The sequence below is a fragment of the Diaporthe citri genome (assembly GCF_014595645.1).
Source record: "Diaporthe citri strain NFHF-8-4 chromosome Unknown scaffold_4, whole genome shotgun sequence".
In the NCBI taxonomy this organism is placed as follows: domain Eukaryota; kingdom Fungi; phylum Ascomycota; class Sordariomycetes; order Diaporthales; family Diaporthaceae; genus Diaporthe; species Diaporthe citri.
This window is the reverse complement of record NW_025064849.1, coordinates 1-16,419: the sequence shown is the minus strand read 5'-3', so window position 1 is coordinate 16,419 and position 16,419 is coordinate 1. Positions and strand designations below refer to the sequence as shown.

Below are 16,419 nucleotides of genomic sequence, written 5' to 3'. Positions count from 1 at the left end.
CTATACGGCGCCAAGTAGTCAATTGGGAGAGATCTCCTCGACATTGGATAGAGAGAATAGTGTGAGACATCAACATCCATCAATACCTAGGTGATAATGCCTCATCGGAAATAGTTTATTCATAGATAGGTTTGCTTTCAAGTATATATCTACGTCGTACGCTGCTCCTCCAAAAGGCTAACAAACTAGCGCAGCACTATGAATAGTACCTCTCTCGGGCAGATGGGCCCTTTTTGTGTCGATATGCCTCGAAATGAGCCTCCTCGTAGTGGTCACCGTGAAGCTCTTTTGCGATTTCATTCAGATCAATGTGTGCCACCGCGTCGTCACCGTCGAATATGCGCGCAATTTCTTCAAGCGTTGGGCCTTTCGTCTCGACGTAAAAGAGCCAGACAAAAATCAGTTCAACCACATCCCAACACGTGTAGAAGAGCATAAACATCCAGTGGCGGGGGAAACTGTCCCAGGCGATCTTGTTGGTTTGACTGGTCATATGTCAGCAGGTGGATGCTTCGGCCGGGGGAAGGGGGCTGGGCCCGAGAGACATACTTCCCAACGGCAAGGACAGCTTGCACGGTAATGTTCATGATCATCATGCCCTTGGCACGTAGATGGAACGGGAGGATTTCTAACGCGTAAGCGACAAGCAACCCGGAGAAGCCAATGTCGTAGAAGATGCCGAAGAGCCAAATGAAAACAAGCTGTGCATAGCCGCTCTGGATGTTGGTCAGATTGGAGTTCTCATAGATCGCGCCGGTTGCCGTCCATGCCGCAAATGCGACCACCATGCCGCTAGTAGAGATCAGAAACAGTGGTCTCCGGCCGAATCGGTCAACGTTGAGGGCTGCCGCGATGGTCACAACCAGATCGAGAATTGTCTTGCCGGTGGACATGGCAAGCTTCTGGCTCTGCATAGTGATGCCGGCACCTTCGTAGATGGTATTCATGTAGTTGGAGAAGAGAGCGTTGCCCGAATACTGCGAGATTATGCCCAGGGAAATGATGATGGCAAGCCGCCACCTGTTGCCCTTGGTGCGCATGAAGTCCAGGTATGATGTCGCCTTGTCAGCGTCCCTGTCCATTTGGATGGTTTGCTTGATTTCCTGGAACTCGAACTGCACGACAGCGTCGTGAATGTCTCCGCCAGAATGACACTTTGACAAGACGATCAGAGCTTCCTCGTTCCGGTCTTTGTTGACCAGATATCGCGGCGACTCTGGTAGCCACCAGATGAATGTGATTTGTATGACAGAGGGAACGATTTGTATCAGTGTGATGGACCGCCACGACCAATCGTTATCGATATAGGCTGTTCCCCATCCGATGGACGAGACAAGAAGAGCACCGAGGTTCCAAAGACAATTATAGATGGCAGTGACTGGGCCACGGTGCTGTGGGTGGCAGATTTCGGTCAACAGAAGGGGCGAGGCCATTTGCGCCAAGGAGTTTCCAAAGCCCAGGAGGAACCGTCCCGTGATGTAGACTGCGAACCCTAAAAATCAGCACTTTCTCAACCCCGGACGCGTGTCGTGAAGCCCGTCCACACTTACGCGCGTAGCCGTCGCAGAACGCAGTGAGGCACCCTCCGCCGATCATGAATATACAGCCCGCAATGATGGCGTTCTTTCGGCCATAGTTGTCCGCAACGTATGGGGTGATAAAGAAGGACACAATGGACCCGATGTTGAACATGTTGATCAAGACACCGAGCTTGTTGTTGTCGTCGATGTCCAACCCGAAATACTCCTCCCAGCGACGGATCTGCTGCGAGGTGTTGACGAGCATCCCATCGTAGCCCGTTGTCGCGGAGGCGATCATGAGCACCAGAGACATGGCATACAGCTTCCGCAGGTGAGGCTCCCTGTACCATGTCACCCTTTCGAACCGTGGGGCCTCAGGCCGAGCCACCTCCATCTCCGCCTGTGGTCTTCTCGCGCCGACCTTTGACATTTTTATTCGCGAGAGTATGTCTGGCTGTTCTTGGTTCCCCGTCCGAGACTGTTCATCGGCAAGCCGTTCAAAGCTCTTGGATGAGGAGATAGGCATTGTAGAAAGATGCAGTGCGTGTGGCCGGGGCCCGAGTGGAGAGACGCTGGATTAAAGAGCACCCAGCTCACGCCACATGGGGGCAAATCGTCGGCAGCGGTCTGGCTGCCCTATGCCCTAGCCAAGAAATGCAGCAGCCCGTGGTGTAGTACCTAGATATCACCGTGTCAGGCTCCGAACCGTGGAAGCGTGACACACGAGGTCCGTCAGACGTGAGGAGCAGAGTCTCAAAGCAGAAAGTTCGAGACTCTGACATGGAAGAGAGCCAGATATAGAGTGATCGCCATGTCCAGGGAACAACCTGGAGAACAGGGGATCATTACCCGTCTGGCCGGGGCGGAAGGTCTGACAACGGGATGGAGGGTTGCTCGTTTGGCTCTTCATGCGCGACATAAGTTGGCGATTGGCTCGCCGCGGTGGCTCCCCCGGACTGGGATCAGCTCGAGATGCGTGGAAATCCCTCCGACGCACCCCCCCCCACCCCAACTAGATCGGGCTCCCTGGCTCCTTCAGGCTGCTTCGTGGAATGTCTTTTTCGCTATGCGTGTCGGTGCAAGACTAATGTCGGTCCCCCTGGCCCCCTTTTCGCGCCCGCATGCCCGCTGATTGGGCGCCTCCCCGCAGACCCAACAGGTGCTAATTGCCCTTTGCGGAAACTCGGCCACGGCCCTCCGTTTTCCCCGCCACATAGCTGCCGAACTCATGATCACGAGGGAGTCTTGATGATTTGGTCTGCCGGCGGAATGGAGGAAGGACCCAGCAATAAAGCGACAGGAAGAAATACAAATTCTGGAAGCATCTCAGTGGTGACTACCTGACGGGGCAAATAAGTGGTGGTCAAAGTTGCCTGTGATTGTGCTCCAAAGTTTGGTTCTCCCCCTGCTGTGCCACCGAAGAACATATTCTAGCTGGCTTGGCAGCCTAGGAGTTGGATCCAGAAACAAGCCAGAGAACAGACTTAGAGCTGAGTGTGCAGCTGGTCCAGCTGGTGTGGTGATACAGAAGGATTCAACCGGACTGACCAGTGGGAATATCATTTCCAGGGCCATGGAGAAGGATCCGTGGCTAACAACTGAGCCGTGATGACCTTATAGTGCAGGCGCGATGGCTTCTTTTACAGACGTAGCGAGTAAGAAAGCGAACTGGGCTCGTGGCTGGTTGCCTTGGTGAACGGAGAAAGAGACTAAGCGTTGTGTCGAAATTTTAGCGTGCGTCCTTCCCCAGGGAAGCGAGAAGCGGCATGCAGTTTACTGACCCTGCATGTTCCTCATCTTAGGGTACAGGCTTACCAGTGGACGCGCAGGAACAATGTTGCTCATGTGTTTCAGCGGTCCCACTGACCTGATGTAGCTACGTCGACATTTGATGTCGGAACCCTCATGCATGGCAGTCCACCCTTCTCGTCATTCGCTCGGACCGGTCGAAGTATTGCCGAGTCATGGATTACATATGCACAAGATATCGTTCCGACGTATGATTCTCCCCTTTCCCTACCTAGGTGATGCTTGGCGAGGACAGGCTTCCTCCAATACATCTTTCTTATGACTAGAAATTTGATATAGATCCCAGGTGCGAGGAAGTGAGTGGGCAAGGACATAGGATATAAGCCTATGATGTCTCACGGGCTTCGGCGTCTTCGCGAGGTATGAGGGAAAGTAGGCCTGTCTTATCAGAGAAAAGCCAGAAGAGGCTGGTGACTCGTCGGCTGCCTGTGCAAAATTTCAAGCCCTGCAAGGCTTGGACCAACATGTCGGAACCGGCCAATACCTTTGTAAACCAAGGCCAACCAGAAAGAACGGCGATTCTCAGTCTCTGCAAGACCAACGGATAAGGTTGAAGTGAGATAGCGCAACTTGAACTGCTTGAGACCAATATGACCCAACTGCTGCCTAGATTTTGTCAACTGGTGGAGTAACTGGGCAATTGAGAGACAGCCAGTTCTCTCCACGGCTGATAAAGTTTTAGCTTAAACCCTACGACTTTCTTTCGGGTAGCATCTGAATGCTAAACAGTACGTGTGAATAGATACATATGTAGCCACATTATGGTGGAGCAATCCCGGTCGGCTGCCTGCGGCTCTTGAAGCCAACTGCGGTTGTTGCCTAGCGAACTCTCTTCTTATTCTACCAATATATTGATGCATCTTTCAGTTCAAAATTCCACCGCGGCAGCTGATCACAGTCTACGTTTTATAAAAGGGGGTCTCCTTCCCGTTCCAGCTCATATCTTTGATGGAAACATGCCACAAACATCCTTCACCACTTATCAGCTTACCAGTCGTTTCAGAAGGTCCCAAATCCCTCATTCATACTTCAAAGCACTATCAAGTGCCATCTATTGTAAACAGTCCTATTGGAATCAACATTATGGCCACATCTCAGTCAGAGTCTCAATCCGAAGTCCCACGTGATCCAGTCACAGCCAAGCTACTGGATCAATTGCGTGACGAGCTTGGAAAAGAAACAGAAAAGACCATCTTCACCTGTGGTGCCACAATTCCCATCACCAAGCCTGGTCAAGCCTTCGCATCCGACAACACAAAGATCTCAACTTCCGAGCCTGTCACTATCCGCTGGGATCCAGCGACACCGGAAACACCAGCGTCGCGGGCCAAACTCGTCCACCCCATCGTGCCCAACAGCCAGGGGAATATCGAGAAGCTGATCAATGATTTGGAGCCCGCCAGCTTCGGCTACCATGCCAAGGATATCTTCGATGAGACGTATCGAAAAGCCCTCAAGTTGGACACCAATAAGTTCGCTAGCACTTTCAATCCCTACGAATGCGGCATCATCGATGGCATTGCGCAAGTGCTTTTGCCAAGCACTCCAGAATCCGACCTCCGAAGAGGTGTGAGGGCGGAGCTGTACAAGTTGAATGTAAGTTCTCACCTCGGGCTCCCTTCGGCTCCGAACGAGCCCATTTGAACTTTCGACGACCTTACTCATTGATAAGGGACTGGGATGCATACTTCTTAAGAAGCATGCGTATACAGATTAAAAACGAGACCACTTACTCATTGATGAAACTCAGGTCTACTCCAGCCCATCTGGCAAGTTCAAACCACATATCGACACCCCTCGGGGCAGCACCCAGTTCGGCTCCCTGGTTGTCTGCCTACCACTTGAACACGAGGGCGGACAGCTCCAGGTCCGACACAAGGGGAAGGAGGTGACCTATGATTGGGGTAAGCACCAGGATCAGATATCGTGGGCGGCATTCTACAGTGACTGTGAACACGAGGTACGCCGCTCTTCACATAAATTAAGCCCAAAAGAAGAACTGCGAATTAAGGAAGGAGATAAGAGTAAATCCGGAAAAACTTTAATAAAAGTATAAGTATATAATTATATTAAAAGCAAGCATAAAAAAGAATTAATGTTTTTTTAAAAAACTTATTAATTAAAAAAATAAGGATAAATATAATATAAATAGCTTTATTTAAATTATTTATAATTAATTATTACTTAGCAGCTTATTAATAAGCATTTAAAAAGGTAAGGTTTATAATACTTAACTTATCTTTTAAAATTAATAGGAAATATTTTTAAGAAGGATTAAAATAAATATTTTATTTTTAATTAATATAAGGGTATTAAAAAGCTATTTTATTACTTTAAAGATCTTAAGATTAAGCATTTTAAATTAAATAATATAAAACTTTACCGTTATTTTTAAAATATATATTATAATTATAACTTTATTATTATTTTTAAAGTATTATAATATATATACTTTATTTTAATTTTATTTATATATCTTTATCTTAATATATTATCCTTTATAAGTAGTATTAATATTAATATTTAATTCTGTTTAAGTTCTTCCATTTTTTAATTAAGTTATACCCTTTGCCTTCGCCCCTGCCTTGCGTGTTACGGTATAAGTTTGCTGGCATAAAACGGGAGACTAACGCTTGCTGGAGAAGAGCAAAATAACCTTTTGAAACACGTCCGGGAGCTCATGAATTTGTCAGGGTTGTCAGAGAAACGAGTCATTGTTATGCGCAAGAGCACGCCCGGGATTTGTCTTTATGTCAAATGAATGTAAAGCTTCCTGACAAGGGCGAAACAGTTAAAAGGCAACGTTACTCACGCGCATCATTCCCTGGAGTCTAGGGGCAAACCCAACAACTTTCCCTCTGATCCGTGAAAAAATTATTCCACTACAACACTAGAACAATTGCTTATTGTGCTCATTAGTCCAGCGTACTCGTTGGGTCTTGCCTTCCACGACCATGTACGGGAACCTCACCCGTGCTGGCGAATTTCCATCCAGTTACACTGATGAGGGTTTGCCGTTTCAAAACCGGAAAAGCACAATCATATCTGTGATCGCGTCTGGCGTAGTATGAGCGCTCTGAACCAGGACATGACAACTCATTGCTGACAGTCACAGGTTGTGGCCTGGTTATGCGTCGGCTTAAGGATGTATGTGAGATTACGCGTCGTACGAGCACCTGGATGGGATGACGTTGTAGTTTTGCTTGCATTGGTAATACTGCTACTCCAAAGGCAAATCATGATAGGTGCTGACTCTAAAGCTTGCCGGTTCAACAAGCGCGATAGGACTCTCTTTGGGTAACGCACCCCGGCCCCACCTGGTAGTGGCGATCTGCATGCACACGTTGGACTAACAGAGAATTAGCGACCGATTACGGGTTGGGCCACCCTTTCAGAGAGTGTCCTGATAGCGACAGAGAAATGTTCTTTCTCGTGAGCTCTGCCCATTTTTTGCAATGCTACTGCACCAAAATAACTCAAGCTCACACTTGGAGCAGTTATTTTACATGTCCAACGCGTCATTTTCCACGTCGAACGCCCTTGTAAAACTGTCTATCCTTTTACAATACCTCCGTGTATTCCAAGATCGGATGAGAAGCCTGAGGATTACTTCAATTGTTTTGATTGTTATCATCTCGATCTGGGGCTTCGCTTTCTCCTTCATGGCCTGGTTCCCCTGCTTCCCAGTACACCAGTTTTACCGCCTAGGTTCGGAATCAAATTGCTACGGATACGGCTCTACCAACCCGATGGACGTCTATAATGTCGTCGTGGCATCTAACGCGACAAATATGGCTCTGGACTTTATAATTCTTGTGGTACCTATCCCTTTGCTATTTAGCGACGATACCAATCGACGCACAAAGCTGGGGCTTGTGGGACTTTTCTTGATTGGAGCATTGTAAGATGACGCAGAGACTTCTAATCATGTTCTTCGTAATCAACAGGAAGTGCGTACTAATCTTTCGTCTAGAATCAATGTCATCGCAGCAGGGCGCATCGTCGCCAACAGGGCAACATCAGACAGAGAGCCCGACCCTACGAGCTCCTTCCCGACAATTGTGCTGCTGGGAGAAACCGAGAATCGATTATCTCTGGCGTTGGCATCGATCCCGGTGTTTTGGCCTGTGGTCACAAAGACGTGGAACAACTTTATCCTTGTCACGCATGAGGTTAAGGTGGAGAGCACGACCAGGGACTTTCCAAATCAATTGGAGTTGGGTGAAATTAGCCTGAGGCATCGCCCTATTACGGGGGTAGCGCACGTCAGCACCGAAGACGAGACGACGGAGGCAGGACTTCGACATCCCGGGAGACTCGGCGAAGTGGATTGGTATGCACGGCGGCTGATAAGCCCGTTTGTTGAGGCTCAAAAGGACGAATCTACTACTTTGACAACGGAACTTCACCCTAGCTTCATGGAGGAGTTAGAAGGACGTAATCTGGATTTTGAGACCGTGCCGGAGATGGCCAGGTCCTGTGGACCATTGATGAACGACGAGATGCGAGGCCTTCCAATACCGACAGGTGGGCAGAGGGCAGCACGTGAACATTTCAATGTACAAAACACAGAGAACGCTTGAATTTTCATAATCCACTCATTCACAGCCATGATTTGGCCATTCAAGTTGTGAACTCGGAATAATTTCGCCTGAGTTGGTTCAAGCGACGGGAGGTGAACGGACATGCCATGAATACATTGGCTCCGAACTAACTAAGGTATATTGAACTCCAAGAACCTACAACCACCCAGAAGTTTGAGTTTCCAACCACGGCAGTAGGACATCAAGAACTCCCTGCAGGTTCTCGGGGAACAATGCGTGGGATGCATCCTCCACAAACACCACAGTGGAACGGGTACCCACCAAGCCAGTGGTGTAGTTCCATTGATCCTCTTTCCTCCATGGATCCAAGGTTGCAATGACATCCAGGATCTGTGTGTTGTTTCCTCCAAGACCGCTCACGCCAGTACCTGAGACAGAGCCGACGGCGTCGAGGAACCAACTTGTCAACCAGGCTGAGGCGTCGTGGCCGGGGGCAAAGTAACCCAGCTCCAGTGCCGCAAGTCTATCCTCGACAGTATTGCTGTAGTTGCTGGCAATCGTGGCAGTAGCGGCGATTGTGGCGTTGGTATTGATGCCAGTGTTGATGCATGCCAAAACGATAGACGGCACCTTCTCCGGGTACGTGGCGGCCATGTATTTTGTGACCCGCTGGCCGAGCGAGCCTGTCCTGAACACTGTTTTAATCTACAGCCCCGAGAGCCAATGTGACAGCAGAGGAACCCTCTGTCTGTCTTTGTCTCATGCGCTATTCCACACCACACTTTTGGGTGATCTGGTACCAATGCTGCGGGTTTAAAGATGAATATCGGTCATTTTAGACCACACAATTAAGACCACAAATGAAATTCGGTGTTTTCACTGTTAATGATCTATTTTCTAACATCGGATTATAAGAATGAACGGCATGTTTATGTTGTTCGTAGGTTCGATATAATTTAGCAGCCTCAAGCAGCCGATAGATCAGGCAGAAAGAGGCTCATTCTTCAATCCCCCACAATCCGAGCGGAAGCAATCAAGCTCTCACTGAATATCTCAACTTCGCGCGCCGCGGCCGGAATTCGGCCAAAACAAAAGTGCCAGGTGCGAGGCTGTTCTGTCCTTATCTTCAGGGGTAGGCTGCACGACTTGCTCGCACACACGGATGATCCCTAGCATATAACGGGGGAATAAGCTCCCTTAGTTATACCCGAATCAAAATAGTGTTGAAGGGCACTACTATCCCAAGTCGATTTGACAGCGTTTTACAGACTTGTGGAGTTTACCTATGCAGTGGGCTCCGGCTGTTTAATCATAGCTCTTTGCACTTTTCCTGGAGTAGAGCAGCTTTATTATTTTTTCCGAATTGGTTGAATAGCCGTAAGACTTTCATCCAAAATTCAACCACAGTTGCCAGTTGTGTACTAGGTCCTTTGCCTCCGCTGCTCGCTCGTGAGTCTCAAATTCTCCGAGAGCCTACTTATTAGTGAGATGTAAATGAGTAGGGCTAGGCAGTACAAAAGCTTTGCTCCAGAAGTCAAAGCCCCAACTATTACATATATAGTTCATACAATAATCAATAGCTTATGCCGTACATTGTCTAAGTTTGGTTAGTATAAATTCACTCCATTCTCAGACTGTGAACTGTGTCGGTGTGGCCATCCCCCAACCATGAGTAAGGGGCACTCAAAGTAAGTATCCATCGATCTCAGTATCAATTGCAAAATCTAATTAAGCACACGAGGTCAGACTTTCAACCGTCCTTCAAGAGTGGCCTCGCATGAAGGGGCTAGCAGCTGCATAAAGTGAGATAATAAAAAGAAGTCGAGGCGAAATAGCTGAGGCGACAAGATAATGCTTGTAGATCGGCATAACTATTTGCCACCGTCACTGCCCGGCAAGTCCTGCAGTTGCATTTAAATGCCAATAACGCCGCCCAATCCCTTCCAAACATAGCATGCACACCTCAATACCAGCACTTGATATTACCGGCCGTGGTTCTCAGTACATTCAATCTCCACCCTGCAGATGGATTATCAGCTTAACAAACGGAAACACCCTCGGTGCAAGGGTTTCCACTCTAACGACTACAGAGCCACTCACAATGACCTTTGCCGAGATTCCATGCATGTGGCGAACTGCATTGCTATTGTCAGACTCGGGGCGTCCCGATCTGTCACACAAAATTGCCGCTCCACTCTTGCGCTGCAATTGTATATTTTGTGACACAGTCATATGGTTGTATGCTCCGGCAATGAAAACGGGTATGTCTGGATGATAATGTCATTGGCTGCGTAGATGAAGCGTATATTATTGTTGCTTTGGTTGCAAGTGCCGTGCGGAGATGCATGGTCGATCTTGGTTGATTGTTGAGCCGCCGGAAGGAGTTTGGGCTATATAAATAATAACAATTCGCGAGAGAAACACCAAAATTCAGGTCTCTGTTGAACTTCACCTGGATTGTATTTCCTGCCACCCCTTCACATCTGAATAGGTCACATTTTCAACATGCGGAACATCTGCAGTTCTCTCCTACTGCCATCGCTCCTGATCGGAGTGAGAGCTGCAGCACTTCAAGCGCCTGTACCTGGGTTCTCGCCGAACATAGAGATGTAGGTAGCGTCTTATCCTTCTCTTTGCTTCATACGAGCTGACCAAAAGGATGATCCTAGTGTGCGGAACCCTGTCTATCCACTCGATGACGTTGATAAGCTAGAAGAGGCCACGATGCCCAAGGTCGAAGAATGGCTGGACAAGAAGATTGAGGATGGAAGTAATAATGGCTGTACCATGGACAACGCTGTGGTACGAAGAGAGTGGTATGTATGCCAATATTCAGAGGAACTGTCAACGATATTAATTCAACTTGACAGGAGCGATATGTCTGAGACGCAGAGACAAGACTACGTCGCTGCTGTGACGTGCTTGATGAAGCTACCTCCCACTTCAAACCTTACCAGGTTTCCGGGAGCTCTCAGCCGATATGATGACTTTGTCGCATATCACATGACACACGCTAGTGAGTACAGCAGCAGTTTCTGTCTATCCCTGACACCAGAGCGAAAAGGAACATCACTGATCATGACTGGCTCAGTGCAACTTCATGACAACCTCCACCTCTTCGGCGCTCACAAGTATTTTGTCTGGCTGTTTGAGAAAGCTCTTCGTGACGAGTGTGGTTACACTGGTTACCAGCCGGTGCGTTGATTCTGCCTTCTCCAGCCAGTGGGTACTGACCATTATTGACTCTCCGATAGTACATGAATTACGACCGTTATGCGATTGACCCGTTCAATTCTCCTTTGCTCAATGGCAACGCATCTAGCTTGGGAGGGAACGGTGTCTTTGAACCCACGTACAAGGGTATTCCGCAGCCTGGACGAACTCCCAACATAATCAAGTCGGGAGGTGGTGGAGGCTGCGCCAAGGAGGGACCGTTCTCAGAGTCGGTTACTTGAGTGCTTTTCGGACATGTGGCCTGTGTGTAACTGACGACTTTACAGCATGATCGTCAGCTTGGGACCAACCTCGACGTCGACGGGAACTAACCTCCCCAAGAACCCGAGAGCCGATGGCACAGGGCCGAATCCGCGATGCCTTCGTCGCGACATAAATAAGGATGCTTTCATGGGGGCTACGGCAGACCGCGTCTTCAATCTGCTCACCAAGAGCAAGGATATGAACAGTTTTTACAACACGTTGCTCGGCATGCCGCCACCAAAGAATGACTCGTATCCCTGGGGTGTACGTAAATTCCCCAAGGATATACTCCCGTGATCGGAACTGACACTCTTGAATCAGGTTCACACAGCAGGTCACTATGTCGCGGCAGTCGACCCAGGTGGTGATCCCATGACTTCACCCGGCGACCCCCTTTTCTACTTCCATCACACCTCCCTCGACCGCATCTGGTGGATCTGGCAGATGCAGGACGTGGACAACCGTTTGTACTCCTTGCCCAACGGAACTATGCCAATGAGGCGTCGACGGGCGCCGGACCCTCAGGACGTTATTGTGGACATGGAATGGCTTGGCCCACCGATCAACCTCTTCGAGACGCATGACCAGCTAGGTGGGAATGATGGAGCTTTCTGCTATATCTATGTTTGAGTTAGTAGTCATGCCGGTTTCACATGATGAAAATGAGGCTGGTCTTGACGCGGTCGTTCTAAATCCTCTCATGCTCGTTCAATGCAGAATGAATACAAGCTCTGTCGGATTCAATTTATATTGTACCAAATGAATGATCAAGCTGAGGCAGAATTGAGTGATATGGTTATAATACAATTAGAAAGCAACCATTTAACTGCTTAGTCAACAGCAATTATAACTTTGAGAGCGCCGTGCTTAGATGCCTCACCAAATGTCTCATACGCCGTTTCCATCTCGCCAAGCTTGAAGTCTGAGTCTCTACTTAGCAATTATCATGACCGTTCAACCAATTAATTGAGACTTACGGTGGGTAATAAGTTGTGCCGGCTTCAGTTTACCAGACTGAACAAGTTTCAACAGCATGGGAGTAGTCGTCGTATCAACGAGTCTGGTTGTGATGGCTGAAAGTTTTGTTAGCTGCGGAAAATGAATTGAACTCACAGATGTTCCTGTGCCAGATGTTCCTGTGCCAGATGTTCTATAAAGGCAGATGTTCTATAAAAGGACCCACAGATGTTCTTGTCCCAGAGATTCTGAAGGTGCAGATCCACCTTAGTCCCGTGGACGCCGACATTAGCAAGCACACCACCGGGAGCCAGCAACTCCTGGCAGAGGTCAAACGTAGCCGGAATACCAACAGCCTCGATGACAGTATCGCAGCCCTTGCCCTCCGTCTGTCCCCTAATAGTGGCAACAGTACCACCAGAACTGAGGACGACATCCGTGGCGCCGAACTTCTTAGCCACCTCGAGTCTGTTGGGGTCAGTGTCAATGGCGATAACCTGAGACGGTGAGTACATCTGCGCCGTGATGATAGCCGCCAGGCCAACCGGGCCGGCGCCCACAACCGCAACGGTCGCCCCGGGCTGCACTTTGCCACAGAGGACGCCGCACTCGAGACCGGTGGGGAAGATATCGCTCAGCATCACCAAAGAAGCCTCGTCCGCCCCCTCGGGGACCGGGTGCAGGCTTGACTCGGCGTGCGGGACGCGCACATACTCGGCCTGAGTGCCGTCGATGAGGTTGCCGAGTATCCATCCTCCCGTGGTGCAGTGGCTGTACATCCCCCTGCGGCAGTACTCGCACGTGCCGCAGCTGGAGATGGCTGAGATGAGGACTTTGTCGCCCTTCTTGTAGCGAGTGACGGAATCGCCGGTCGCATGCACGACGCCTACGCCTTCGTGGCCGAGAGTTCGGCCCGGTTGGCAGGTCGGGACATGACCCTTACGGATATGCAGGTCGGTGCCACAAATAGTGGTTTGGAGGACTTTGATGATGGCGTCCGAGGGGGCTTGAATCGACGGGATCGGCTTATCTTGCAGGGAGACGGAGTTGTTGCCGTCGTAGACGAGTGCCTTCATCGTGGAGGGATATAATAGGTTTTTCGGGTTTGTTGCGCTAGAGATGCTGTAATTGCGTGTGAAAGTTGTCGAGAACTCGGAGGTATACGTGAGCGCAAGAATCGCTCTTGAGGTGCGGAGTTCGTATAAGAAGAGAGGGTGGAAGTGGTCTACCGACTAGACTATGTTACCTGTTTTTAACTTATGGGTACTCACCAAATATGGTAATCCGGAAAAGCGGACCTCTCATAGACAACGAGACATCACGGACTTGGTTGGCAAAAGGCTCTGGTGGTTCTTGGAGTCGCCAGAGTCGGCCCACACGGCGCGTCAGGTGGCCCACAATGCACGAGGTGAAATGCGGGGTGCACAGGCGGGGAAGGTTTCAAGGATAAGAACAGAGAGTTTTCGACGGGGCACACAGAACCCACCCGGCACAGACAGAATCAGCAACTTGCCTAGGAACCCCAGCCTCTTGAGAAGGCCCGGCGTGCCCTGTCCCGTCAGCGATGTTGTCACGATCTGGCGCCGCCAAGCCTCCGCAGCGTGGCGCCGGCGTCGTGCGTCTCCTCGGTTTCCATGTGCTCATACGCCTCTAGCTGTCGGGCGAGCTACTTGGCCGCCCCCAGCGAGATGGCTAAGGACATTTAACTACATTTGGCGAGCCCCTGGATAGCAACCGTATCGCTAGGGCGTTCGTCCATGTGGCACATCTTGTTGACGCACGTCATGCTGGCGCATGGGATGGGCGCGTACCTGGCCGCGTTGGCGCGCTCGGGGATTGAGGCGACAGCTTCGACGTGAAGAATGGCACACGTATCCGGCGTCTGTAAGTGCGTTCCGTTGACAATACTTATGTAAATATTCCAGGCCGCACTCAGATTCACCGTGCTTTGTGTCGCCATTGGTCCTTGGCTGTTTTACATGTAGTACCACCCCTTCTTGCATGCTCGATATGCTCCCGTGCTCAACAGTGAGTAATAGGTCCTGGGTATCCAAAGACTTGCTGTGTTCCTACCGTCATGCCCGCCGTATCACCCAGTGCCGACATAGTCGCCGGCTTTCCAAGTCGAGACACCCTCGCCCACCTCAGCAACGTGCATGATGATCTAGTGGCCGGGGACCAGAGGGCTGACGATCGGTCAGATCACACAGTAACAACCATAAAAGGGACGACCAAAGAGATAATGGCTTATAAGACGCCGTGTGTAATATTCTGCCAGGAGAAAAGATTAAAGAAACCCATATTATAAAATTTTACCTTTATTAAGAAATTACTTATAATAAAATACTTAAGCTTAATATTTTTAAAAAGATTAAATAAAGGTATTATATATAAATTAAATTTTTTTATATTAAAAGAAATATAAAAATAACTTTTTAAAATATAATATTATTTTTATTTAATAAAATGTTGCTTTAAAATATATAAAATTATTTAAATAAATAATATAAACTTTTATAAAATAATTAAAAAAATAATATAAAACTTAAATATATAATTATAAATAATTTTAAATATTATTTATTATTTTTTTTTAAATTATTTATTTTTAAAATATTTATTATTTTTAATATAATTTATAATAATTTATTAATTTATTTTATAATTATATTTTAATTATTTATATTATTTATTATAATATAATATATATTTATATTATATTTATAAAATATTTTAAAAAAAATTATATTTAAAATTAATTATTTTTATAATTATTATATTATTAAAAATATATAATAATATATATAATTTTAATAATATTTATTAAATTTAAAAAAAATATTAATTTTATTTAAAATTATATATTTAATTAATATAATTATTATATTTATAAAATATTAATTAAATAATTTATATAATTAATATTTTAATATTAAATAATATAATAAAACTTATAAATATAATATATATTTAAAAAAAATATAAAATTTATTATTAAATAATTAATATTATTTTATAATTAAATTTTATAATTTTATTTAATTTTTATTAATTTTAATAATTATTTAATATAAATTATATTTATTTTTTATTTTTATTTTAATAAATAATATAAATATTATATAATTAAAAATTATTAAAAATTATATAAAATAATTATAATTTATTATTAATTATATTTTAATTTATTTATTTAAATATTTAATATATTAAAAATTAATAAATATAATATATTATTATAAATTAATTTAAAGTTATTTATTAAAAAATATTTAAATAAAATTAATATTTATTAATTAATTATAATAAATAAAGCTTAAATTATAATATATTTTTTTTAAAATTTTTATAATAAGTTTTAAAAAATAATTATATAATAAAAAATAAAAAATATTATAATTTAATTATAAATTAAATATTATTTATTATTTAATTATTTAATTATATTTTAATATTTTTATAATATATTAAAAACTTAATTTATTTTTTATAATTAATATATTTTATATTTTTAATTTTTATAATATAATATATTTTATATTTTTAATTTTTATAATATAATATATTAATTAAAATAAATTAATAATTAAATAATAATATTTTTATAATTTTTTAATTTAAATTTTTTATATAAACTTTTTTATTTAAAACTTTAAAATTATAAATTTATTATATAATTTATAATTAATTAATATTTAATTATAAATAATTTATTTTATAAATAAAAAATTTTATAATTTTTTAAATAAATATTTTATTTTTATTAATTTTAATAAATAAAAATTATATTTTTAATTTTTTTATAATAATTAAAATAATTATATATAAAATATTTAATTTTATTTTTTTAAATTATTATAATATTAATATTTATTATTTTATTATTTTAAAATTAAATATTAATTTTTTTTATTATAATATTAAAAATATTTAATATTTTTTATAATTAAATTAAATTTTTATAATAAAAATTAAATTAATAATTATTTATAATATTTTATATTTATTAAATTAATTAATTAAATAAAATAAAATTTTTTATTAATTTTTTTTATAATATTATTATAATATAATTAAATTAAGCTTAATATATTTTTATTTAAATATTTTTT

General features: G+C 44.4%; 5 protein-coding genes across 5 annotated transcripts; 2 read left to right on the top strand and 3 right to left on the bottom strand.

Moving 5' to 3' along the window:
• Positions 1-196: 196 nt before the first annotated feature.
• Positions 197-1,950, bottom strand: INS49_009194 (uncharacterized protein; the record flags this gene model as incomplete). The annotated part of the gene is made up of 3 exons (XM_043169930.1): positions 197-485; positions 550-1,483; positions 1,551-1,950. 3 exons carry the CDS (start codon positions 1,948-1,950, stop codon positions 197-199), a joined length of 1,623 nt encoding a protein of 540 aa, XP_043024495.1.
• A 2,462-nt stretch (positions 1,951-4,412) lies between these two features.
• INS49_009193 (uncharacterized protein) lies at positions 4,413-4,973 on the top strand (the record flags this gene model as incomplete). Its single annotated transcript, XM_043169929.1, has 1 exon — positions 4,413-4,973. One exon carries the CDS (start codon positions 4,413-4,415, stop codon positions 4,971-4,973), a length of 561 nt encoding a protein of 186 aa, XP_043024494.1.
• A 3,095-nt stretch (positions 4,974-8,068) lies between these two features.
• INS49_009192 (uncharacterized protein) lies at positions 8,069-8,527 on the bottom strand (the record flags this gene model as incomplete). Its single annotated transcript, XM_043169928.1, has 1 exon — positions 8,069-8,527. The coding sequence occupies one exon, from the start codon at positions 8,525-8,527 to the stop codon at positions 8,069-8,071; it is 459 nt and encodes a 152-aa protein (XP_043024493.1).
• Positions 8,528-10,378: 1,851 nt separating this feature from the next.
• INS49_009191 (uncharacterized protein) lies at positions 10,379-11,980 on the top strand (the record flags this gene model as incomplete). Its single annotated transcript, XM_043169927.1, has 7 exons — positions 10,379-10,482; positions 10,543-10,689; positions 10,744-10,889; positions 10,965-11,068; positions 11,128-11,315; positions 11,374-11,614; positions 11,672-11,980. 7 exons carry the CDS (start codon positions 10,379-10,381, stop codon positions 11,978-11,980), a joined length of 1,239 nt encoding a protein of 412 aa, XP_043024492.1.
• A 200-nt stretch (positions 11,981-12,180) lies between these two features.
• INS49_009190 (uncharacterized protein) lies at positions 12,181-13,383 on the bottom strand (the record flags this gene model as incomplete). Its single annotated transcript, XM_043169926.1, has 3 exons — positions 12,181-12,272; positions 12,328-12,410; positions 12,464-13,383. The coding sequence occupies 3 exons, from the start codon at positions 13,381-13,383 to the stop codon at positions 12,181-12,183; spliced, it is 1,095 nt and encodes a 364-aa protein (XP_043024491.1).
• Between the last annotated feature and the right edge of the window lie 3,036 nt (positions 13,384-16,419).